This window comes from Heptranchias perlo, chromosome 40, assembly GCF_035084215.1.
Source record: "Heptranchias perlo isolate sHepPer1 chromosome 40, sHepPer1.hap1, whole genome shotgun sequence".
Lineage (NCBI taxonomy): Eukaryota > Metazoa > Chordata > Chondrichthyes > Hexanchiformes > Hexanchidae > Heptranchias > Heptranchias perlo.
In genome coordinates, this window is record NC_090364.1 from 11038878 (window position 1) to 11065358 (window position 26481).

General features: G+C 43.2%; 1 protein-coding gene across 1 annotated transcript in view; it reads right to left on the reverse strand.

Moving 5' to 3' along the window:
- Nucleotides 1-26481, reverse strand: part of LOC137305678 (SUMO-conjugating enzyme UBC9) — a 39680-nt gene that overhangs the window by 6759 nt on the left and 6440 nt on the right. Inside the window, exons 2-7 of the mRNA XM_067974581.1 lie at nucleotides 18151-18210; nucleotides 10238-10323; nucleotides 7451-7534; nucleotides 4539-4611; nucleotides 1043-1152; nucleotides 866-945 (exon numbers count right to left, since the gene is read on the reverse strand). Coding sequence (XP_067830682.1) covers nucleotides 866-945; nucleotides 1043-1152; nucleotides 4539-4611; nucleotides 7451-7534; nucleotides 10238-10303 — 413 coding nt within the window. The 5' untranslated portion in view covers nucleotides 10304-10323; nucleotides 18151-18210. The remainder of the gene's footprint in view (nucleotides 1-865; nucleotides 946-1042; nucleotides 1153-4538; nucleotides 4612-7450; nucleotides 7535-10237; nucleotides 10324-18150; nucleotides 18211-26481) is intronic.

The following is a 26481-nucleotide window of genomic DNA, read 5'->3' on the forward strand; positions in this document are numbered from 1 at the left end:
ACTAATTGCATGTAAGCCTAATGCAGGAGGGGGGCAACTCTCATCCCAATCTAAACTGGATTTCAACCTAGATCCCAAAAATGTATGCCCCTATCATCTGTACTAATGTGTGTGTGCGCGTGTGTGCGTGCACGTGCGAACAAGAGAAAAAATAAATCCTGTATTGGCTACCTCCCCTTCAAAAACACATGGGCTGCATAAACACAATGTACTCTGCAACTTGTTTCCAGGCAGGTATCAGATTGGATTATTTAAGTCTGCATATCTTCTTCCTCTGAACTTGAGGTCAGTTTCAGCCCACATGATGATTAAATTACATCTTCCCTGGTCTAATTGTTAGTGTTTACGTCCAAGACAAATATTAGCAAAGCACTAAACGGTTTGGTAATGTAACAGAGGTACTAAAGATCACCTAACCAGGTATCATTTCAAATCAGAAGTTGGGCTAGAGCACATAACCAAGTAACTGGATTAAAGGTGAGATGCTAAGAATGGGCTGGCAGTTTGTTCCATGCTTGATCTGTAGATACTCCCAGCACCAGAGCCAGGAAAATATCACCATCTTTATTACAATGATCATCCAGCATCTGAAACATCCAATCACAATGGGACAGGATAGTAATTAAATGGCTTCAGTGGTACCATCCATTTGTGTTCATTAAGCAATCCACTTCCTAACATTTCATAGCTAACAGGATAAACATTTGAAAAGAAAAAGTAAACAATGTGTCCCAGTGGTTCAGTTAACTATGTTCTTTCTTGTGGCATTACTCTTAAGGCGACTGGTCACGGGATGGGAAGCAAAACTCCAACACACTGCTTACTAAAGCTGTTCATTTCATTTGTCGTAACATGTCCTACATACCAGTAGATTGTGTATGCTTCTGCTTGTGCTGGGTCTTGAATGTTTGGCTCGTTAAGAAGTTCTTGAATTCCTAGTAATATCTATTTTGAAAAATAGATCGCGAGTCAATGTTGGAGAGTAAGACAATTGCAGCAGCTAACCAAATATTTTTTTTTAAATGTGAAAATTATTTCTGACCTGCTTGATAGTGATGGCTGGCCTCCAATCCTTATCCTCCTCTAGAATGGATAGACACACCGTGCCAGAGGGATACACATTCGGGTGGAATATTGGAGGCTCAAATTTACCTGTTGAGCAGTAAAAAAGAGAAAATTTAATCTTGAATCATGCAGATAGAATTACAGGATATGTAAGATTGCCCAGGGGCAGGTACAAAGAATAAATTCCTATTTTGCACTATATTCCTTCTGTTCCAGTTGCCACTAAAATAGAACATAAATATACAATGTTTGCAAAGTTTTCAGGTTTCATTTGTGCTAGACCAAGTTCCTTCTGGCACATACCTCATTCTTCAATCACCCTGCCCCATTCTGCTTCCTCCATTTACAAACGGTTTGATCTTCTTACTGAAAAGCCTTTTTATCTTTTGCATCTGAAGTACCAATGGTTTTTTTTTTAAAAGCAGTCATAATAAACAGACCTAATCAGGTACCACCTGAAGTCTCAAACCAAAATTTTTCAGGACATGAACACTTTTGTAGTATTAATGGTGTGGGTCGTGGGTGTGTGCAGACGTCCCCTCAATATGGTGACGTTCCCATACTAAACATTTCATTAGCAGGCGGTCACGTCAGTTAATATTCCAGTAGCAGAATTTGGGTACAGTCCTCACCACTTAAAATGTCCACGTTTAAAAAGGGCAGTCGCTTATATCGGCCACAAAGGGATAACCATTATCCATCTGCATTGTCAATTTTCAAGTTGCCGGTTATAGCGTCTTATGGGCTCCATTTATTTTGGGCTGAAGCATGTGTTTACTCACTCGATATGACAAACTGTCTTCAAATTAAGAGGCTATACCACAAATTTGGCTTAATTGCCACCAGCTTTACACTAAAGGCAATTTCTAGGCTTCATGGATTTACTAATTCAAAATCCTTTTAAAGTTAGATGCAGTAGGGGCTGCCGTTGAGTTTGGCCTGGAGAAAATGCTTTACTTTGCATCTGCTCTACTTGACCTTGGAGGGAATCTGGTACTTCAGCTTTAAATCCAACCCAGCTATGGCTCCATTTTACTTTTCATTCACTGCATTAACTTTATCCTGTTTTATTTACTCACCTTGATTCAATCTTTTAACATCCTTATTTTCCTTTCCCTCTTTAGCTCTATTTTGGTTTTTCGAGCCTGCATTTCTACTTACTGTCCTATTATAAAAGTAGAAGATTCTAGCCATGTGGCTTCTTCAGTCATTTGAATTGTTGAGCAGCCCAGCGTGAAATGGGTAGGGAAAAATCGAAGAAAGCATACCCCGATATACCGGCCATCACATATAGCAGGCAAATCACATTTGCACAATTAGCGTTTTAGCTGCAGGCTTGAAGAATTGATCCATCTGTCATTATGGCGACTGCTTTACCATCAGCTACGATTAGGCCTTGAGCCTACAAGCGATTTGTTCCACTAGACACCAGATTGCAATTTCCAAAAATGTAAAAAAAGTGATAGGAGTTAAGTGCTTTGCATTCAAAATATTTACCCCACTTAATGCTTTCCACATTGTTCTTGACAAAATTGTCAGTTGGAGATTTCCACCTTACAGCGCAGAACACAGCCAAACAGGTAAAAAGCAAAATACTGCAGATGCTGGAAACGCACAGCAGGTCAGTCAGCATCTGTGGAGAGAACAGACAAGTTTGCATTTTGGGTTCTGACCAAGGGCCCATACCAGAAATGTAAACTTTTCTGTTCTCTCCACAGATGATGACTGACCTGCTATGCATTTTTAGCATTTTCTGTTTTTGATTTGATCATAAATAGGACTGCACATTTTCATTTTTTTTTTAAAAAAAGCTGATTTTCACCAAAAATAGTTCCACTTCCCCCCTGAGAAACTATTATTCTTTTGTTCAGCATCCCATTACCTCCCAATAAAAACTCGTGTGTGTAAAAATATATGTAATATATTTTCAGGATGAAACATCCCAAGGTGCTTTACGGAAGGGGATCTGGGCAGGAAGAGGGAGAGAAGTTAAGCACAGTGACTGAAGCTACAGTCGAAAGGGTTGGTTTTGAGGAGACATTGAGGGGGAGGAAAGGGGTAGGGAGATACAAGTGTTTGGGAAGAGAATTCAGAGGTGCTGGGGCATGACTGCTGAAGGGTCAGCCAACAGTACAGCACAGGGAGGAGGGGCCCACAGTAGACCAGAGTCAGATGTATGTTGGGATATAGGAGCACGGCCATGAAAATGACAATTAGGAAAGGGAAAAATATGGGAGGTAGGCAATTGAAGTCATCTAATACAAGTGACAAAGCTCTGAACTAGTTGGAGTTTATGTAACATTGAGCTTGGGAGACTGGAAGAGCATCGGAAATCAAATCTAGGAGGTGGCAACAGAATGGATGAGGCAGGGATATAAATAAGTGATACTGCCACAGTGGAAGTAGGTGGTCTTGGTAAGGACAGAATGTGGGATTTAAAGCTCAGCTCTGGAGTTGAAGGAACTGCAGTTGTGCATCGGGTTCAACCCAAGCAAGTTGCACATGGTGCAAATATTCAGGCAGAAGCGAATAGGACGGCTTTGGTTTGGTCAATGTCGAGCCGGACAACATCTGACCCGCCCACAATTTGATGTGGGACACGCAGTCTGACATCGCTACTGTAATTGTGGAGTCAAGTATGGTTGTCAACAGGTAAAGGCATCTGCTGTGAGCATGCATATGGAAGCTAATCTTGTACTTATCAACATTGCCAAGGTAGATCATAGAATAGGGAGGGACTGCCAGAGATGATGCCACTGGAGGAGATGTGCTGACTATATTCAGACAGTTAGGAGTGGAATCAGGATAGTGGAGTGCCATAGAGGTAAAGACAGAAGAAAGGGAGTGGAGGAGAATGGAGTGATCAACTGTTGAAAGCTGCAGAGAGATGGAGGAAGAATAGCACATCAGTCATAGGATATTTGCGAGTTTGGACAGGTGCTGTGGACAGGGCAGTTGGAGGGGCAAGTAGTGTTGGGTAGGAATGATGCATTTAAGGACCTTAGAGAGGAAGGAGGGGGGAGAAATGTGGATTTGCAATTTAAACTGGTTTGAACTGCAAATGCCACATCTGATTCCCCAAAAAACCTGAGTGTTTTTTTTTAACCCTACATGCTAATTGTTAAAGAATACTTCTGCATTTACACACACGGAATTCATTAAAACCAAATTAACATTCATAAATAATTAAATACTGCCAACAATTTTTAACCTGTTCTGAAAGGTTCAAAATGAACACTGAAAAATTCCAAAAGTAAAAAACCAAATCTCAAAAGTTCTAATCATAGAAGATCGAAGATGAATTGAACTAGGGCAAGCAAAGAGGGAAAAAAATATGAACAGACTATGCCAGTCACCAAGCCTCGTTCACCCCAGAGCATCCAACTCTGGAGCATTGAGAGGGGTCTGGAACAGATCAGTCATCTGGCTTCCCCCTTGACGCACAAAAAAAACAGAAGTGTTTGCACACTTACACTTCGGTGGCGATGAGGGGTAGTCATCCTTAAACAGCATTCGAAGCTTATACTGCCCACCTTCCCACGGCGTCTGGAAGAGAAGAATGTCGTTACCAGGCAACCAAATACACCCGTCCAGGTTACTAATCAATATTGCTTTAGTGGGTTGAGTAAACCATCAGTTCACAATCATTAGTTATTTGGCAGAGTCAAACAAAACATGGGTATAAAAACAAATACCAACCCAAACCAACTCTCAATGTACTGGCAATAACCGAGAACAATGCACAAATTACTATTTTCTGTAAACAATTCAGTTGCACTAGAGTTCTTATTCTAAAGTGCTACTTAAAGCTTCAGGAGCCCTCTTCATTTTTTCCTCAAGAAAATAAAAGGTATACTGAGGAGTATAGAGGAGGACTGGGAACTCAGCCCCACAGCTGAAATTTACCTTGCTATCGCAATTATTTTTGTACAGATCTAATCTGAAAGGAGGATACCTTGGGGTTTCCCTGACGTGGTGGTGGGCCACCTTCTTGTGGTTTAATACAGCAGAGTGGCTTGCTGGTCCACTTCACAGTGGAGTTAAAAGTCAACCAAATTCATGTAGGGCCTAGGCTTTCCTTCTTTAAAAAAAGGCATTAGTCAACCAGTTTGGTTTTTAAGACAGCTTTATAAATCTTTTATTATTATGTATAATCTTATTTCCAGATTTATTAAAACTGAATTCAAATTCAAAACTCCCATTGTGGGGTTTGAACTCATTCTCATCCACCTCTATCATCGCCCGTCTCCACCCCTGCCTCAGCCAATCTGCTGCTGAAACCCTCATCTACGCTTGTGTTACCTTCAGGCGACTATTCCAATGTGCTCCTGGCCGACCTCCCCATCATTCACCCTCCAAAACATGAGTTCATCCAAAACTCTGCGCCGGCATCCTAATCCGCACCAAGTTCCTCTCACCCATCACCCCTGTGGCTGCTGACCTAATTTGGCTCCCAGTCCACCAATCCCTCAAATTTAAAAGTCTCATCCTCATGTTTAAATCCCACCATGGCATCAACCCTTTCTATCTCTAAGTCCTTCCAGACCTACAACCCTCCAAGAATTCTGCATTCGTACAATTCAGGCCTCTTGCGCATTCCCCATTCCCTGCCCCCACCATTGGTGGCCGTGCCTCCTAATATCTATTGCTGGAATATGGGATTAGAGTAGACAGGGCTGATGGCCGGCGCGGACACGATGGGCCGAAGGGCCTCTATCCGTGCTGTATAACTCTATGACTCTATCTCCTCCTTTGGCTCAATGTCAATTTTTACCTATTTACACCCATGAAGCACCTTAGGATGTCTTCCTACGTTAAAGGCCCCATATAAATCCAAGTAGTTGTTGGTTAAGGTGCCTTACAAATAAATTAAGTACCAGCAAGAAATTTGCAGTCATTTTACAGAGTCAGAGACACTTGAAACTAAAACATGCCTGGAACATACAACTGCTCAACCACTGTTACCACGGAAACACTCGTGTGTTGGGGCTCCAGCTAGGCAGCATTTCTCAGATTCTAAAAACAATGAAATAATCACTGGTCAAAGAGGTGCTTAACTCGGTGCGAATTTAGTCCTCAGCTCAGCCCTACAGTTTGACAGTGTGGGAGGCAGTCTCAAGGTGTCCACTCCTTGCGATTATAAAATTAAAGTGGACTTTTTTTTTTAAAAAGTGCTTAGTGACTGGGATCAATGTTCAAAAGAGACATACCACAATTATTTGGGAATGAAAGAATAAAAAGATCAAAAAGGTAAAACTCAACACTTCACCACTCTTGCAGGTAGCATTTTCAGAAGTAATAAAACTATAGTGCGATACTTTAGTTTTATAGTAGCCAAGGAGTGGGCCTCTTGAGATTCCCTCCCACACTGTCAAACTGCAGGGCTTCAGCCAAGCAGAGGGAGCTGAGGACTAAATTTACACCGAGTGAAAGAGGGCATCTCCTCAGCAACGCACCAGAAATGGTTCAATTTTACACTCTATTGGGCACAGTAACTTCTCCAAGGCAATACTGCAAGTCTGAAGAACCACTAACCTTTTAAATAAATGTACACTGTAGGATAATCAATAATTTTGCTTGAGCTTGTAAACAAGATTTAAGGCAGTGGCACAGATTTTTAAATAACTTTTTAAAAGTTGTTTCTCCACCCTCCCAAATCTCCTTCACTGAAGAGAAAAAGTTGACTTTACTCCAAGTGTAGGTCGTCTACATCAATCTCTAAAACATCTCACTCAACGGACAACTCAAAAGTAGATAACTAATGTGCCAGTACATTGCAATCATTCCCTTAATGATGAAAGGCATGGAAAGTATTAGTATGTCAAGCAAGATAACTAAAGCAAGAAATTCAACGGCAGCTACTCCTCTACAGACTCAACCTACAGAAAGTGCTGGGTCATTTTAAAAAAGGTGACATTCTCTCCCATCTCACCAACTGGGTCCAAAAGAGAAGGTGGGCTTCTTGTTGTTGGTATGCTGCCAGTGTCACCCTGCTACTAGATGTGCAGCTGCCCAGAAATGACTCCCTCAGGTTCCCCCACTCCCTTTCCCATGTGGAAATAATACTTTTCATGCTACTGAGCTGGTCTCTGAAGCTTCATTGTGGAGGCAGAAAGAACAAATCAACAAACTCCAACCTATCACTATCACATTATTGTGCTCCAATACCACCATGCTAACAACATGCAGCTTCTATTAATTCTTTAACCTTTCATCTACATATGCACACAGGTTTAGCCTAGTTGATGCCACAGCTAATTAGATCAGTGTTGAGTCAGTAATAAGTCACAAATGTCTCCTGTTCCAAGCAACCATCCTTCCCACAAAGAGGACTGCAGGAAGGGTCTCATAAATCAGGTGATGCGTCAATGCACATTATACTTACCGCCTTTTTGCCTGGAATAGCGCATTCCCAGTTCATTAAGTTTAGAGTACCATCTGGATTCTTCGTGGGCACTGCAACAAAGCCCTGTCAGTAAAACAGAAGACAAGAGTTAGAGCTGATATGACTGTACAAGTCATATATAAGATTATACTTATATATGAAGTATAATCTATGTTCATGCATGTGCGAATCCATACAGGAATATAATGTTATAACACATCACCAAATAGCAAGACGGGGTACACTGGATTTTACAGTAAAAAGAATTGATTTACGGCTGTATTTAACTAGGACACACACTTGGAGAGGAGAGGGACTTTCATTAAATTACATGAAACTAGTCATGAAGATTCCATTTGTTGGCTGCTGTTATTTAGAGGGCAGACAAACTGTCTTTTACTTTATAGCTCAATCTAAAAAAAAATACCCTGTTCTAGATCCCAATTCAATAATGAGCCATACAATGAGTAGCAGGCACTTTTCCTTTCAAGTTGATCTGTTTCCTACTGCCAAGGCACAAACAGCAACACTACAATAAGAAAACTTGTTGACAGCACATAGCACACTGGTCTGCGAGACCAAATTTCTTCTTTCTTTCAGCCCTCTGCCTAAGAGCAGGAGTTGTGTGGTATTCCACTAGTTAGGAATAGGGATATATTTTAAAAATCAGAAGTTTAACATTGAGTTTATTTGCCCTATGGCATACGGTAGGTGGGAGCTAACTACTGGCAATATCTGTCTGAAGGAAGGCCAAAAATTGTTTAGAATAGAATTTCAAATTCTAATCTGGTCAAATCAGATGTGGTACTTTTTGCTTGGAGGCAACTAGTCCAGGACCACTGTCAAAATTACATTTACATAGTAAAGTTTTGGCAAGGAGACAGGCATTGGCCCATCTAACCCATTCTCCTAAACATCCCATCAGGTTCCTTAATGTGATTCTAGAACCAACAGTCCTGTACCCCTTAACCAACAGCTTATTCCAATACTCTCCTGACCAGCCTTCCATCCTCCATAAACTTCAGCTCATCCAAAACTCTGCTGCCCGTAACCTAACTTGCACCAATCACCCATCACCCCTGTGCTAGCTGATCTACATTGTCTCCCAATCCAGCAATGCCTCAAATTTAAAATCCTCATCCTTGTGTTCAAATCCCTCCATGACCTCTGTCCTCCCTATCTCTGTAGCCTCCTCCAGCCCTACAACCCTTCGAGAACTCTGCGTTACTCCAATTCTGGCCTCTTGTGCACCCCCAATTTCCTTTGCCCCACCATTGGTGGCCTTGCCTTCAGCTGGCTAGGCCTTAAACTCTAGTATTCCCTCCCCAAACCTCTCCACCGTCAAGACGCTCCTTAAAACCTACTTCTTTGACCAAGCTTTTGGTCACCTGTCCTGATATCTCACGTGGCTCAGTTAAATTTTGTCTGATAACTCTCCCGTGAAGCGCCTTGGGACCTTTTACTACGTTATAGGTGCTGTATAAATGAAAGTTGTTTATTTATCCCATCCTTTTTTAAAAAAAACCTGCCATAAATTCCTGTTCTATCACCCCCACCGGTAACCTATTCTATCACCCTCTTATTATTTTCTTTTGACACCAATTCTGTCCCAATACTCAAATCCTGCATCAGAAGATCTCTTCTGGATGTAAATTCTTCATAATTGCGAGTGCCTTCTTACCAGAGTAAAGTCCCCAGGTAGACAAATCTTTCTTCCTAACTCATCCCTCTTAGTTCAGGAATCACCCTTCGTAGCCCTCCTCTGGAGGATACTTAGTTTCATCATTTTTATTTTCTGGGAAATACACTCAGTATAATTTAAAGAAACGCATTTTAACAAAATACTCGAAATTCCTGACCCTTCAGTGCAACAATGCCAATGCTTATATGTCACGGCAATTCAACAAGACTGAGTGACACAGTTGGTTATTAGACTGCTAGCGAGTTGCCTACATAGCAGTGAATGTGCTTCAAAAAGCATTCCATTGGTTATAAAGCACTTTTGGATGTCCTGACCACATGAAAGATGCTGTTATATAAATGCAACAAAAAATTTTCTTCGGCCTTTTTCATTTCTAAGACTACAAGGATCTTATGTGGAATGCATTTCAACAGGCTGAACCTAGCCAAGTGGACACAAGCCCACAGCACAAGACATGCCTCACCTTGTCCTTCATTACACTAAATATTAAATTCTACAAAGGTCATCCAATGGAATGCAAAATAATTTCAATTTAACTCAAAGCAGGTGCCTTTTGAAGCTCTGAAAAAGCTCAGGTTTGTTCTTTCTTGCGTAATATAAAAACCTCAAAATAGCTTATCCCTAGATTAATCTGTATTTTTAGCTACAAAGGACAAGCAGGGAGGTGATTACATTGATCTTTGTACTGGTAGCACAGTGGTTTTCCCAGCGTAGAAAATGAAACGCATTTTTTGAAGAGGGGAGTACTAGTCACATTGCCCCCCCTCCCATACCAAATTTCCTCACTTAGCTAAAATAGCAAATTTCTTGGTTTAATGTACCAATGCTGCCACAATTATCACGCAGACAAGCTTTTATGAAGCAAGAATCAGCTAGATTTTCATTTTCCACTGTAATCCATGATGTGGAGTCAACACTAATAGTCCAAGCAAAACACTGGTAAAACAGAAGTCAAGTCTGGGGTCATGGCTTACAACCCTTCAAGGATTCCAGTACTCCACTTCTTGATCTAACAGGCTTCCTATCCCCAATACCCAAACATTCGCAAAGGAGTGACAAACATAGTTGCCAAAAAGTGTACTTACAAAAGGATGATCCTTCCTCCAGGCTTTTCTTTCTTGTGCAAGTCGACTCAAAGCAATTCCAGACATTGTTTTACTTCAACAGTCCCCTGCAGAATAAATAAGCAATTAGCCAAGGTTTTCATGAATTGTCCAGTTATATATATATTCACCTATTGAATAGGTGAGTATATCATCTATCGTCCAGATTTTTAGCCCTGTCCAGTGCTCTCTCAGGGATTTCAGTAAAGAACAAATGACAGGTGGGTGAAATTTTTAAGCAGCTGTACTGAGGAGTGTTTAAAAAAATACAACAGAACAATTACATGTTTTGTTCCTCCAAACTTGGGCAGTAGGACAGTAGTTACAGGTACATCACTCATGGTATGGAGTGAATGGAGCAACTTAAGGCAACAAATTAAAAGCAAAGAAATACAATGGCACAACCTTAAAATGCATTTGTTTAAATGCAACATTTTCTATAGTATACACAAACAAGCCTGTGCCCGTTTCTCCAATAGGAAAAAATCCTAATGAAAACCATGAATTTGAGGAAAAAGGCGATAAAATGAATGACAAACTGAAGCAGCGCAATTAAAAGTGAAATAATGAAAAAGGAAGATACACAGAACTCTGTATCCACATATGGTACCAAAAAAGGAGAAGCAGCCCCAAAAAATCCTTCAAAACAAAAGTGAGAAACATCCATTGGCTAAGCATGCTCATATTACAGTAGCACAGTCAGTGTCATCTCAAGCCATTCCCAGATAGGTCTGACATTTTCCACAGCAGAAACAAAGCAGAACGCCACTAGGGATTTCTAAAAGTAGAAGAAACAATATATCATCAAACCTTGAGATTCAAAATCATGACGATCTTCCACTTTTTGTGTTGAATGAAAAGACATTTCATACTAAGTTTCACTCATTGCTCTGGGCCCTACCTCACAACAACTTGAATTTAGATAGCACCTTTAACATAGTAAAACATCTCAAGGCACTAAAAGGTATGATCAGTAAGTTCGCTGATGATACAAAGATTGGTAGGGTGGTAAATAGTGAGGAGGATAGCCTCAGTCTGCAGGACGATATAGATGGGTTGGTCAGATGGGCGGAACAGTGGCAAATGGAATTTAACCCAGAAAAGTGCGAGGTGATGCACTTTGGAGGGACTAACAAGGCAAGGGAATACACAATGAATGGGAGGACCCTAGGCAAGACAGAGGGTCAGAGGGATCTTGGTGTGCAAGTTCACAGATCCCTGAAGGCGGCGGAACAGGTAGATAAGGTGGTAAAGAAGGCATATGGGATACTTGCCTTTATTAGCCGAGGCATAGAATATAAGAGCAAGGAGGTTATGATGGAGCTGTATAAAACACTGGTTAGGCCACAGCTGGAGTACTGGGTGCAGTTCTGGTCGCCACACTACAGGAAGGATGTGATCGCTTTGGAGAGGGTGCAGAGGAGATTCACCAGGATGTTACCAGGGCTGAAGCGCTTCAGCTATGAAGAGAGACTGGGAAGATTGGGTTTGTTTTCCTTGGAGCAGAGGAGGCTGAGGGGGGACATGATTGAGGTGTACAAAATTATGAGGGGCACAGATAGGATGGATACTAAGGAGCTTTTTCCCTTCAATGAGGGTTCTATAACAAGGGGACATAGATTCAAGGTAAAAGGCGGGAGGTTTAGAGGGGATTTGAGAAAGAACTTTTTCACCCAGAGGGTGGTTGGAGTCTGGAACTCACTGCCTGAAAGGGTTGTGGAGGCAGGAACCCTCACAACATTCAAGAAGCATTTGGATGAGCACTTGAAATGCCATAGCATACAAGGCTACGGACCAAATGCTGGAATATGGGATTAGAGTAGACAGGGCTGATGGCCGGCGCGGACACGATGGGCCGAAGGGCCTCTATCCGTGCTGTATGACTCTATGACTCTATGACTCACTTCACAGGAGCGTGATCAAACAAAATTTGACACCCAGTCACGTAAGGAGATATTAGGTCAGATGGCCAAAAGCTTGGTCGAAGAGGTAGGTTTTAAGGAGTGACTTAAAGGAGGAGAGGGGTAGAGAGGCGGAGAGGTTTAGGGAGAGAATTCCAGAGCTTAAGGTCTAGGCAGCTGAAGGCACGGCCACCAATGGTGCAGCGATGAAAATCGGGGGATGCGCAAGAGGCCAGAATTAGAGGAACACAGAGATCTCAAAGATCTGAACGGCTGGAGGAGGTTACAGAGATAGGGAGGGGGCGAGGCCACGGCCACAAAGGGATTTGAAAACAAGAATGAGAATTTTTTTAAAAATCAAGGTGTTGCCGGACCAGGAGCTACGGCTGATCTGCTCCTAGGCCGCCACCAAACTGGTCAGTCTGCAGTGTGCACAAAAATTCTAAGGCATCTCTTTCCTAGCTTATAAGTCTTCTAAAATCGGAACCAGAGGTTTGGAGAGAGGGGAAAGGGCAGAAAAAGATTGTAAATGTGCGGAGAGATAGAAAAGTCAAATCTGCATTGCACCCGTTCACAATTTAGAAAATACATTGGAATCCAGCGACATAAAATGCTTTCCTCTCCAAATCTATTGTAACAGACAATGCCGAGCAAAACTGGAACTTTAATTATGCACATCAGGGTTAGGTATGGATTTAACTGTGGTCTTGTTCTAAATGAGCCATTAACAAAGTCTGAACTATACAGACACAAAAATCAGACATTTTCCACTTTAATTACAATTTATTGATAGGAGTAGCACACATAGGTTGTCCTATATAGAGCTGTCCCACAGACTAGTCAAGCAACAGCCTGACATAGCCATACTTACAGAATCATATCTTTCAGCCAACGTCCCAGACTCTTCCATCACCATCCCTGGGTATGTCCTGTCCCACCGGCAGGACAGACCCACCAGAGGTGGCGGTACAGTGATATACAGTCAGGAGGGAGTGGCCCTGGGAGTCCTCAACATTGATTCTGGACCCCATGAAATCTCATGGCATCAGGTCAAACATGGGCAAGGAAACCTCCTGCTGATTACCACCTACCGTCCTCCCTCAGCTGATGAATTAGTCCTCCTCCATGTTGAGCACCACTTGGAGGAAGCACTGAGGGTAGCAAGGGCACAAAATGTACTCTGGGTGGGGGACTTCAATGTCCATCACCAAGAGTGGCTCGGTAGCACCACTACTGACCGAGCTGGCCGAGTCCTGAAGGACATAGCTGCCAGACTGGGCCTGCGGCAGGTGGTGAGCGAACCAACACGAGGGAAAAACTTACTTGACCTTGTCCTCACCAATCTCCCTGTCGCAAATGCATCTGTCCATGACAGTATTGGTAGGAGTGACCACCGCACAGTCCTCGTGGAGATGAAGTCCCGTCTTCGCACTGAGGACACCATCCAACGTGTTGTGTGGCACGACCACCGTGCTAAATGGGATAGATTCAGAACGGATCTAGCAGCTCAAAATTGGGCATCCATGAGGCGCTGTGGGCCATCAGCAGCAGCAGAATTGTATTCCACCACAATCTGTAACCTCATGGCCCGGCATATTCCTCACTCTACCATTACCAACAAGCTAGGGGATCAACCCTGGTTCAATGAGGAGTGTAGAAGAGCATGCCAGGAGCAGCACCAGGCTCACCTAAAAATGAGGTACCAACCTGGTGAAGCTACAACTCAGGACTACCTGCATGCTAAACAGCGGAAGCAACATGCTATAGACAGAGCTAAGCGATTCCACAACCAACGGATCAGATCAAAGCTCTGCAGTCCTGCCACATCCAGTCGTGAATGGTGGTGGACAATTAAACAACTAACGGGAGGAGGAGGCTCTGCAAACATCCCCATTCTCAATGATGGCGGAGTCCAGCACGTGAGTGCAAAAGACAAGGCTGAAGCGTTTGCAACCATCTTCAGCCAGAAGTGCCGAGTGGATGATCCATCTCAGCCTCCTCCCGATATCCCCACCATCACGGAAGCCAGTCTTCGGCCAATTCGATTCACTCCACGTGATATCAAGAAACGGCTGAGTGCACTGGATACAGCAAAGGCTATGGGCCCCGACAACAACCCAGCTGTAGTGCTGAAGACTTGTGCTCCAGAACTAGCTGCGCCTCTAGCCAAGCTGTTCCAGTACAGCTACAACACTGGCATCTACCCGACAATGTGGAAAATTGCCCAGGTATGTCCTGTCCACAAAAAGCAGGACAAATCCAATCCGGCCAATTACCGCCCCATCAGTCTACTCTCAATCATCAGCAAAGTGATGGAAGGTGTCGTCGACAGTGCTATCAAGCGGCACTTACTCACCAATAACCTGCTCACCGATGCTCAGTTTGGGTTCCGCCAGGACCACTCGGCTCCAGACCTCATTACAGCCTTGGTCCAAACATGGACAAAAGAGCTGAATTCCAGAGGTGAGGTGAGAGTGACTGCCCTTGACATCAAGGCAGCATTTGACCGAGTGTGGCACCAAGGAGCCCTAGTAAAATTGAAGTCAATGGGAATCAGGGGGAAAACTCTCCAGTGGCTGGAGTCATACCGAGCACAAAGGAAGATGGTAGTGGTTGTTGGAGGCCAATCATCTCAGCCCCAGGGCATTGCTGCAGGAGTTCCTCAGGGCAGTGTCCTAGGCCCAACCATCTTCAGCTGCTTCATCAATGACCTTCCCTCCATCATAAGGTCAGAAATGGGGATGTTCGCTGATGACTGCACAGTGTTCAGTTCCATTCGCAACCCCTCAGATAATGAAGCAGTCCGAGCCCGCATGCAGCAAGACCTGGACAACATCCAGGCTTGGGCTCATAAGTGGCAAGTAACATTTGCGCCAGATAAGTGCCAGGCAATGACCATCTCCAACAAGAGAAAGTCTAACCACCTCCCCTTGACATTCAACGGCATTACCATCGCCGAATCCCCCACCATCAACATCCTGGGGGTCACCATTGACCAGAAACTGAACTGGACCAGCCATATAAATACTGTGGCTACGAGAGCAGGTCAGAGGCTGGGTGTTCTGCGGCGAGTGACTCACCTCCTGACTCCCCAAAGCCTTTCCACCATCTACAAGGCATAAGTCAGGAGTGTGATGGAATACTCTCCACTTGCCTGGATGAGTGCAGCTCCAACAACACTCAAGAAGCTCGACACCATCCAAGATAAAGCAGCCCGCTTGATTGGCACCCCATCCATCACCCTAAACATTCACTCCCTTCACCACCGGCGCACTGTGGCTGCAGTGTGTACCATCCACAGGATGCACTGCAGCAACTCGCCAAGGCTTCTTCGACAGCACCTCCCAAACCCGCGACCTCTACCACCTAGAAGGACAAGAGCAGCAGGCACATGGGAACAACACCACCTGCACGTTCCCCTCCAAGTCACACACCATCCCGACTTGGAAATATATCGCCGTTCCTTCATTGTCGCTGGGTCAAAATCCTGGAACTCCCTTCCTAACAGCACTGTGGGAGAACCGTCACCACACGGACTGCAGCGGTTCAAGAAGGCGGCTCACCACCACCTTCGAGGGCAATTAGGGATGGGCAATAAATGCTGGCCTCGCCAGCGACGCCCACATCCCGTGAACGAATAAAAAAAAAATCTCAAATTCACTTTCCTTTAACAGCAGTTCTATGAAAACTTTCAGCCCCTTCACTGAAATATACAGTTCCGATCAAACCTCTTACAGCAATGGTTAATAGATTTTTATAATTGTAAACAATTTTACAACACCAAGTTATAGTCCAGCAATTTTATTTTAAATTCACAAGCTTTCGGAGGCTACCTCCTTCCTCAGGTGAACGATGTGGAAATTTTTATAGACTGTGCCCTACAAGTCAATCAACATTAGCAAAGAAGCAGTTGTATCCATGGCACAAATCCTGAAAACCCCCTTAACCATCACGCTACACCAAAAGGAGTCTTGTTGCTGAAATACAAGTGGTCTACCCAAATGTACACCAATAATCTGCTCTTTACAGTTGGATTTTTACATGGTCTCAGACGAGCAGCCCTCAAAAGGAGGCTCACAACCTGGGAATATAGGCCATTCAGCCCCTTGAGCCTGTTCTGCCATTCAATTAGATCATGGCTGATCATATCTTAAGTCCATCTACCCACCTATATGTGCTACTCTACCAATTATATTTTTTTGGTGCCTCCAACCATGAAAAACAAATTTACTATTAAGAGGCAAGTGACCTGATAGCATCCACCCGACAAAGTGGAAAATTGCCCAGGTATGTCCTATTCACAAAAAGCAGGACAAATCCAATCCAGCCAATTACCACCCCATCAGCTCTCAATCATCAAAATGATGGAAGGTGTCGTCGACTGCTATCAAGCGGCACTTACTCTCCAATAACCTGCTCACAAATGCTCAGTTTGGGTTCCGCCAGGACCACTCGGCTCCAGACTTCATTACAGCCTTGGTCCAAACATGGACGAAAGAGCTGAATTCCAGAGGTGAGGTGAGTGACCGCCCTTAACATCAAGGCAGCATCCGACCGAGTGCGGCACCAAGGAGCCCTAGTAAAACTGAAGTCAATGGGGATAAGGGGGGAAACTCTCCAGTGGCTGGAGTCATACCTAGCAGAAAGGAAGATGGTTGTGGTTGTTGGAGGCCAATCATCTCAGTCCCAGGACATCATCCTAGGCCAAACCATCTTCAGCTGCTTCATCAATGACCTTCCCTCCATCATCAGGTCAGAAGCGGGGCTGTTCGCTGATGATTGCACAGTGTTCAGCTCCATTCGCAGATCCTCAGATAATGCATTCCATGCCTGCACAGCAGACGTGGACAACACACAGGCTTGGGCTGATAAGCGGCAAGTAACATTCGCATCACACAAGTGCCAGGCAATGACCATCAACAAAAAAGAGTCTAACCACCCCCACATGACATTCAATGGCATTACCATCATCTAATACGCACCATCAACATCCTGGAGAGTCACCACTGACCAGAAACTTAACTGGACCAGCCACATACATACTGTGGCTACAAGAGCAGGTCAGAGGCTGGGTATTCTGCAGCAAGTGACTCAACTCCTGACTCCCCAAAGCTTTTCCACCATCTACAAGGCACAAGTCAGGAGTGTGATGGAATACTCTCCACTTGCCTGGATGCGTGCAACTGCAACACTGAAGAAGCTCGACACCATCCAGGACAAAACAGTCTGCTTGATCAGCACCCCATCCACATTCACTCCCTCCACCACCGGCACACCACCGCTGCAGTGTGTGCCATCTTGGGGAACACTGCAGCAACTCGCCAAGGCTTCTCCAACAGCACCTCCCAAACCAGTGACCTCTAAGGACAAGGGCAGCAGGCGCATGGGAACACCATCACCTCCAAGTCACACACCATCCTGACTTGGACATATATCACCATTCCTTCATCGTCGCTGGATCAAAAGCATGGAACTCCCTACCTATTAGCAGTGTGGGAGCACCTTCACCACATGGACTGCAGCAGTTCAAGAAGGCAGCTCACCAACACTTTCTCAAGGGCAACTAGGGATGTGCACCAAATGCTGGCCTTGCCAGCAACGCCCACATCGCACAAATACATTTAAAAAAAATTTTTTTTTTTTAAAATTCAGGAGCTCAAGTCAACAGCTTTATATCATCAACAACCCGAGATTGTCCACCAATGCTTTTGTTTTACAGTATAAATGTACAATAGCGTGCTTTGGGTAGTTTGTTAAAAATTAAACTTAACTCATTTGTTTACTATAAGCAAGTAAAGATGGAAACAAAACTGCAAATGGTGGAAATACACAGCAAGTCAACCAACATCTGAAAGAAAGGAAAGGTTAATATTTTGGATAGAGCCCCAAGATCAGTTTTAACGCAGGGTCTACACCTGAAATGTTACCACATCGGTATGTAAATAAATGCAAGTAATTAATCATTGGATGGAGAAATGTTTTCAAGTTCTGTACCTTCAAGTTGGACGTGGGCACTTTCAGTGTTGTCTCGTCACCACGCGCTCTTTCACAGTCCTGTGTGTAAATCAAAAGAGATGGAAGAATGGAAATGTGAAGACTGCACACTGGCTTTACCATCTTAAATTTAACTGCCCTGACAAATGTACAAAGTACAGTAGGGGTGCCCAAACTGTGGCCCAGAGCTTTGGCAATCTCACCCTCGAAGCCCAGGCAATTCAGCACTATTTGCAGCAAGAAAGTGAGATGGGTGATTAACAGAAATGTCTTTACACAGAGGGCTGTGGGAGCACAGAATGCTTTGCCACCGGGAGTGGTTCAGGCAGAGGCCATTGAATCTTTTAAGGGAAGTCAGTTCATGTCCTGAGGTCAACAAACTACCAGGAGCCCTTTGTCCCGAAAATTATCAATAGCTTTGCAGCCAATTGGTAAGTCAATAAAATGCAAATGGTTACCCATGCATGGCTATGATACACTCGCAGGATAGCCATCATCAAGAGCCTTTCCCTTCTTACCACAACCATCATTCAAGAAGAGTATGGAGTAAATCACTTATGCAGCTTTCCCTTAAACCCCACCATGCTAACATTCTTTAAACATGGTTCAATCCAGCTATTTAAGAACATTCCTCAACAAAATGCAACCAGAAGCAGCTGGACAAAGGTGGATAGTACAAACGCAGAATGGGAGCAAACATACAATATTTTGCTCCAACAGTTTTTGGCTCAATCAAACTCAGAACTCCAAACTATAATGGTTTTGTTTTCCTTTTAATTATTTCCAAGCAACCATAAAACTGTGAACTGAAACATTATATTTAACTATTTCTCCCTAATGTCGGTTGGGTAATGTACCACAGTCCAGGAAGGTCTCTGGCCTGGTTAGTGACATCAATCAAATGGACACTACAACTGGCTTCAGTGCTCCTAAAGGAGAGCGAGGTAAGCAGGCAATAATTTAGTTCCTGGCTGCTGTTTAGCGACCTCTTCTGGAAAGTGTACAATGGATGTCAGAGGAAAGTGTCCAGTGGCTTGGGCCCAGTTGTGCAAACAGCCCACCAATACTCGCATGAGGAATGTGACCAAAGGGCTGCTACTCTATGAGCCTGCACTTTCAGGAGAGGAGGGAAAAAAATATGCAGTTAGCTTCAAACTCACTCATCACAAAAAATTTATTCAGAGCACCCACAAAATGACACCTATTTCATCTCATATCATCACAATAGTAAACGAACTTTAAGGGACTGTGTCCAGTGAGTTTTCATATGTTCCCAAATTGAAATCCTGAAGAATTGGAAGGTCACAGATTTAATTTTGTACAGTCCTAGATATTGTTGTCTTTCAAAGTCTCTTAAAAATGGAGGCTGTTTTACCATTTTTTTGAAGGTAGCCTACCTGGAAAGGGGGGAGGTGGGGGTGGGAAACAAGCAACTGACAGAAATGTTACCCTACGTCCTAACAATGCTGGTCTGTACCCACCAGCACTGGGTGAAGTGCTGAAAAACAATTGTCTTTTCAATTGTCCCCCCTCTCATGGTTTCTCAAAAGATTACAAAACTTTGTATGCATAGCCTGCCACTGGGTGCAAGGACCCAAAAGAAAATTCTATTTGACAAAATTATGGGCCAGATTTTGCTGAAAAAGTGTCTGAACGACGCATGCCGTTAATACGCAAATCAGCCAGCAACTTTTGGCAAGGAAGAGATATCCCATGAATTGCGAATCACCACAAGTTGCTGACCGATTTGCGCCACTCCGCTGTTAGCTTCGCGATAACGGCATCTCACTCCCGTGATTTTCATGAAGTTGCTGCATTTGCACATTAATTGCCCATTAAACTCGCCACAGAAAATTAAGTCCAGTGATCAGCGTAAGTACCCTTTTAACAATGTGATAATTGTTAATGACTGCCAATCAATCTGACCCAGAAATTAAACAATTAAGTGTAGAGTCTCATTCCTACAGCTTGTGATTTCTTATAGATTTTTAAAATGTCAAAAATTTTTACTTTTCCTTTGTCTCTTTTTCTTTCTCTTAATCCAATCATTCTTTCCCTCTATTTCTCTTTCTGTACCTGATTGGACATTGAATTCACCCACTAATTCACTCTCGTTCTTAGCCCTTCCTCTGTTTATTTCTCAATCTTTTAATCTCATTGGCTATTTCCTTAACCAATCATTGGCCCCGTCATTCACCAAGGTCCCAGATGCCCCGGCCCCCTCAGCGCTGTTGTCAGCTTGCACATTCAGCAACTTTGTGGGGAAAAAAATTTAAAAACATGCAATTGTAAGTCTAACGGGGCATGCTGCAAGATATCGTGTTCCAGCAAAATCTAGCCCATGAATTTTAATAGAGTTTAACTGAGCTCGATTAGCCCAAACTGTAAAAGTTGCATGGTTGTATTTTCTGTACTGAAAAAGACATTTGCAAGCCATCTCCTAGAAGGAAATTTATCTCTCCGCTTGTGCATTTAGATATCAGCCGTAGCTCAGTGGCAGACGGTTGTAGGTTCAAGCCCCACTCCAGAGACCTGAGCACACAATCTCAGCTAACACCCCAGTGTAATACTGAGCGGGTGCTGCACTGTCAGAGGTGCAGTATTTCAGATGAGACTTTAAGCCAAGGTCCTGCCTACCCTCTCGGGAAGACATAAAAGATCCCATGACATCATTCAAAGAGCAGTAGGGGAATTTTCCCAGTGTTCGGGCCAATATTTATGCCTCAACCAACACTACTAAAACAATTTAATTGGTCATTTATCTCACTGTGGTTTTGCTGTGTGCAAATTGGCTGCCACATTTCATAGGAACTAGAGTAGGCCATTCAGCCCATCGAGCATGTTCCACTATTCAATTAGACCGTGGCTCGTGTATACCTCAGCTCCAATTACCCACCTTTGATCCATATCCCTTGATACCCTTACCTAACAAAAAAAAATCAATCTCAGTCTTGAAAATTTCAATTGACCCAGCATGCACAGCCTTTTAGCAGAGTGTTCCAGATTGCCGCTACCCTTTTTATGAAAAAGTGCTTCCTAATTTCACTCCTGAATGGCACAGCTCTACCTTTAAGATTATGTCCCCTTGTTATCTACCCTATCGAATCCCTTTATTATTTTAAACGTCTCGATTAGATCACCCCTCAAACTTCTGAACTCAAGGGTATACAAACCATTTATGCAACCTGCCCCAACAGTGACTACGCTTTAAAAGTAACGCATTGGCTAAGATTTTTAGGGACATCCTGAAATGTCTTGAAAGGCGCTATGTAAATAGCAATGTTATTTTCTTTCAACCAATTTCCTGATTGTTTCATGAGCATAAATCGTCCCATGTCAAGAGAGCAGGACAATCTTGTCCAGGCATTTCCACAGATGTAAGTAATTTAGCTAAACACAAACTACTGAGGGGCATGCTTTCTATAATTCTGTGCTACAGGATCACTACTCCCTATTTTACAATCCACCATTGACTTGAGGACTTCAGAACCATCAAAAAATTAAAGACTTCAAAAAAAAAGTACCGAATGGCTCAATATGATTTTGTTTTAATTAAAGCCATTGGCAGCCATTACATGGAGAGAGATTAAAATAGTAGAAAACACTTCAAAATAGTCAGAGAGCTATATACTGGCTAGGTTAAGACTATTTCCATATGCAATGCTGGTTTTAATTATCATTGGGTTAGCAGAGTTCCATTGTTTTCACACTACTAGCATTTTTAATCACAACATTAAATACCAATGGGCGTTAAAGTTCCCAAGAGGGTTTACTTGAAACATTCTTCCCTCAGTCCTGGGTCAGCCATTTAAGACTGAGATGGGGAGGAACTTCTTCACTCAGAAGGTTGTGAATCTTTGGAATTCTCTACTCCAGAGGGTTGTGGATGCTGAGTCGTTGAGTATATTCAAGGCTGAATTAGATAGATTTTTGGACTCTATGGGGATCAGGCAGGAAAGTGCAGTTGAGGTCGAAGATCAGCCATGATCTGATTGAATGGCAGAGCAGGCTTGAAGGGCCTTATGGCCTGCTCCTATTTCTTATGTTCTTCCCCATTTTTTTTTTATTTGCATCCCTCTCCATCACTGCCCCGGTCAGAGGGCAGGCTGGTAACACATTTCTACTTCACTGCAAAAGCAGCTCAGGTCACATAATTCTTGCAGGACTTCAAAGCCTCCTCTAGGTGATTGCACCTACATCGCAAACTTCCCAAGCTAGGAATCATATAAGCAAACAGACAATGTGTTGTTACAGTAAAATGCTGCACTGCCACCAACCCATATTAAGTTTAAGTAACAAACCTCTTCACGTACACAATGAAACTTCAAACTGTTAAATCACTGCTGTCTAGGATACTGTAGAGAGTTGATAGCGAAAGAAAATGTTTAAATCACTGATGCAAGATTTTAGAAATTGCAATCAATTGTTCGTTATTTTCATACACTGATTTATGGATGATGTGTCAAAAGTGAGAATTTTTTTTAAAAAAGGAAACAGGTCACAGTCTAGACTGCTGCAATTTGTGTGGGAGGAAAAATGGCTAGGAGGAAATTTTAGTTCTGTCATTTTTTTAAAACCCTCAATGACTTAAAAAAAGTTTTTGGTCATTAATTAAATATTTTACTACTTCAAGAGGGATCTGGATCGGCTCTTGGCTGGGGTAGAGATCGCATCATATAAAAAGTACGTGGGTTAACAGTTGACGTACGCATGGTCAATGTGATCTCCTGGACTAGTTTCAATTACCTGAGGGGAGGTCGGAGAGAAATTTACCAATTTTTTCTTTTAAATCCTTACTGGCCCTAGGTTTTATCCCCCCTTTTTTTGCCCCAAGAGATTCTGTGGCTGCGGGGAGGTAGGAAGTGCTCCAGGCATTATGTGTGGGTCAGGCTCGATAGTCTTTTCCTGCCTGTCATTTTCATGTTTTTAATTGCCAATTTCAGTTCATAACCCTTTTAACAATGAATGAGGGATTGTGGCAATTAATCTGATAATTAATAAGTTAAAATGATTGATGGCTGTCAGTATGTTTAGAAGCCATCAGTAGAGTTTTACTATAAACTGAGTACAGAGTTCAGTACAGAGCTTACAGCATTCACAAAATGGAAAGTTTACACAAAAGGGGGAAGACATGGCAGTCACAGAGCCACCCAAATGGCACTGGATAAGAACATAAGAAATGGGAGGATTAGGCCATACAGCCCTTCGAGCCTGCTCCACCATTCAATAAGATCATAGCTGATCTTTGACCTCAACTCCACTTTCCCACCCAATGTCCATATCCCTTGATTCCCCTAGAGTCCAAAATTCTATCGATCTCAGCCTTGAATATACTCAATGACTGAGCATCCACAGCCCTCTGGGGTAGAGAATTCCAAATATTCACAACTGAGTGAAGAAATTCCTCATCTCTCAGTCCTAAATGTCCGACCCCTTATCCAGAGACTATGTCCCCTAGTTCTAGACTCTGCAGCCAGGGGAGACATCCTCTCAGCATCTACCCCATCAAGCCTTTAGAATCTTATGTTTCAATGAGATCACTTCTCATTCTTCTAAACTCCAGAGAATATAGGCCCATTCGATTCAATCTCTCCCCATAGGACAACCCTCTCATCCCAGGAATCAATCTAGAGAACCTTCGTTGCACCATCTCCAAGGCAAGTATATCCATCCTTAGGTAAGGAGGCCAAAACTGTGCACAGTACTCCAGGTATGGTCTCACCAAAGCTCTGTACAATTGCAGCAAGATTTCCTTACTCTTGTACTCCAAACCCCTTGCAACACAAGCCAACATACCATTTTCCTTCCCAATTGCTTACTGTACCTGCATGCTAACTTTGTGTTTCGTGTACAACGACACCCAAATCCCCCTGAACACTAACACTCAATAGTTTCTCACCATTTAAAAAAATTCAATTTTTCTATTGTTCCTACCAAAGTGAATAACCTCACATTTCCCCACATTATACTCCATCTGCCACCTTCTTGCCCACTCACTTAGCCTGTCTATATCCCTTTGCAGACTCTCTGCATCCTCCTCACAGCTTACGTTCGCACCTAGCTTTGTATCATCAGCAAACTTGGATACATTACACTTGGTCCCTTCATCTAAGTCACTAATATAGATTGTATATAGCTGAGGCCCAAGCACCGATCCCTGCAGCACCCCATTAGTTACAAGCTGCCAACCCAAAAGTGACCCGTTTATTCCTACTGTTTTCTGTCCGTTAACCAACATGCCAATATATTACCCCCAATCCCATGAGCCCTAATCTCGTGTACAAACCTCTTATGTGGCACTTTATCGAATACCTTTCGAAAATCCAAATATACTACATCCACTGGTTCCCCCTTGTCTACCCTGCTAGTTACATCCTCAAAAAACTCTAAAATTTGTCAAACATGATTTCTCTTTCATAAAACCATGCTGACTGCCTAATCATATTATAATTTTCTAAGTGTCCTGTTACCACTTCCTTAATAACAGATTCTAGCATTTTCCCTACAATGGTCAGGCTAACTGGCCTATAGTTCTCTCCCTCCTCTCTTGAATAGGATCATTTCTGTTGTTCTCAAAGCTGACATCAATGTCACTGGAATATCAGTGAAGGATAACTGTGGGTGTATGAAATGTTTACATTATGTCCACTTAAACTGAAAATACCTGCAGTACTGTTTATGGTATTTCTCTGGAGAAAGCATTTTGTGTTGCATAACATTAGACTGAAGTGCTGCAGGTTATAGAACCGTCACTGGTGGAAATGGTTTGAGATGAATTAGCAATCACACAAGTATAAATGGCATAACAATAAAACGTACTAGCTCAAATGATTTTCCTAGAACATATTGTTACCAATAAGCTAAATAAGCCTGGTCACAAAGCAGGCATTTGTTTTATCAGATTACAGGGGGGGAACATTTTAAGTCACCTGCAATTACAGCAAGGAATTGATGTAAAATTCCATTTCTGTCCCAGCGTAACTTTCACAGTTTGAAGTCTGAAGTGCTCATGATCTCCCAACCACATATCACTATGAACAATTCTTCCCAGCACCCGTACTGAAGGTACAAAAGTTTGCAGGGAGCAGCAATTACTGACATTCAACTAGAACTTGCATTCATACAGTGCCTTTAACGTCAAAAAATGGCCCATGGTGCTTTACAGAGATGCAATCAATCAAAAGGGTTTCGGGAGGGAATTCCAGAGCTTGGGGTCTAGTTAGCTGAAGGTGCGGCCGCCAATGGTGGAGCTGGGGGGGGGGAAAAAGAGAAGTGCGCAAAAGGCCATTCAATGGGACGCAAGGTTGGGGGGGGGGGGGGGGGGGGGAGGGGGGGAACATGGAAATTAGAGATAGGGAGGGAAAGGACATGAAGGGATTTAAAAACTAGGATGAGAATTTTAAATGCGAGGCATTGGGCCACCGGGAACCAACATATGTCAGCAGGAATTGGTGCGGGACAGGATACAGGCAGAGTTTTGGATGAGCTGAAGTTAGGCGTAGTACGTGGTGCAGACAAGAGCAGGAAATTGCAATGGGACATTGATAAATTAAGTGAGTGGGCAAAACTATGGCAAATGGAGTTCAATGTGGGCAAAAGGAGTTCAACGTGGACCCAAGAATAATAATCGGAGTATTTTCTAAACAGTGAGAAAGTAGGGACAATAGAGGAGCAGAGAGATGTGGGAGTTCAAAGAAAAAAAACTTGTATTTTTATAGCACCTTTCATGACCCCAGGACACCCCAAAGCGCTTTACAGCCAATGAAGTACATTTAAAGTGTAGTCACTGTTGTAATGTAGGAAACACAGCATTCAAATTGTGCACAGCAAAGTTCCACAATCAGTAATGCGATAATGACCAGATAATTTATTTTAGTGATGTTCGTTGAGGGATAAATGTTGGCCAGGACAGCGGGGAGAACTCTCCTGCTCTTCTTCGAAATAAAGCCTTGGGATCTTTTACTCCACCTGAGGGGGCAGACGGGGCCCCAGTTTAACATCTCATCCAAAAGGCAGCACCTCCAACAGCGCAGCACTCCCTCAGTACTGCAAGTGTCAAATCGTTAAAAGCCAGTGGACAGGTTCGAAAAGCAATCAAAAAGGCTAATGGGACGTTGACCTTTATCTCAAGGAGCTTGGAATACAAAGGGGAATAAGTTATGCATCAGTTGTATAGAGTCTTGGCCAGACCCCATGTGTAGTACTGCATTCAGTTTTGGACACCGCACCTCAGGAAGGAAATATTGGCCTTGAAGAGGCTGCAATGCAGATTCACCAGAATGATACTGGGGCTTGGAAGGTTAAATTATGAGGACAGGCTGCACAAACTTG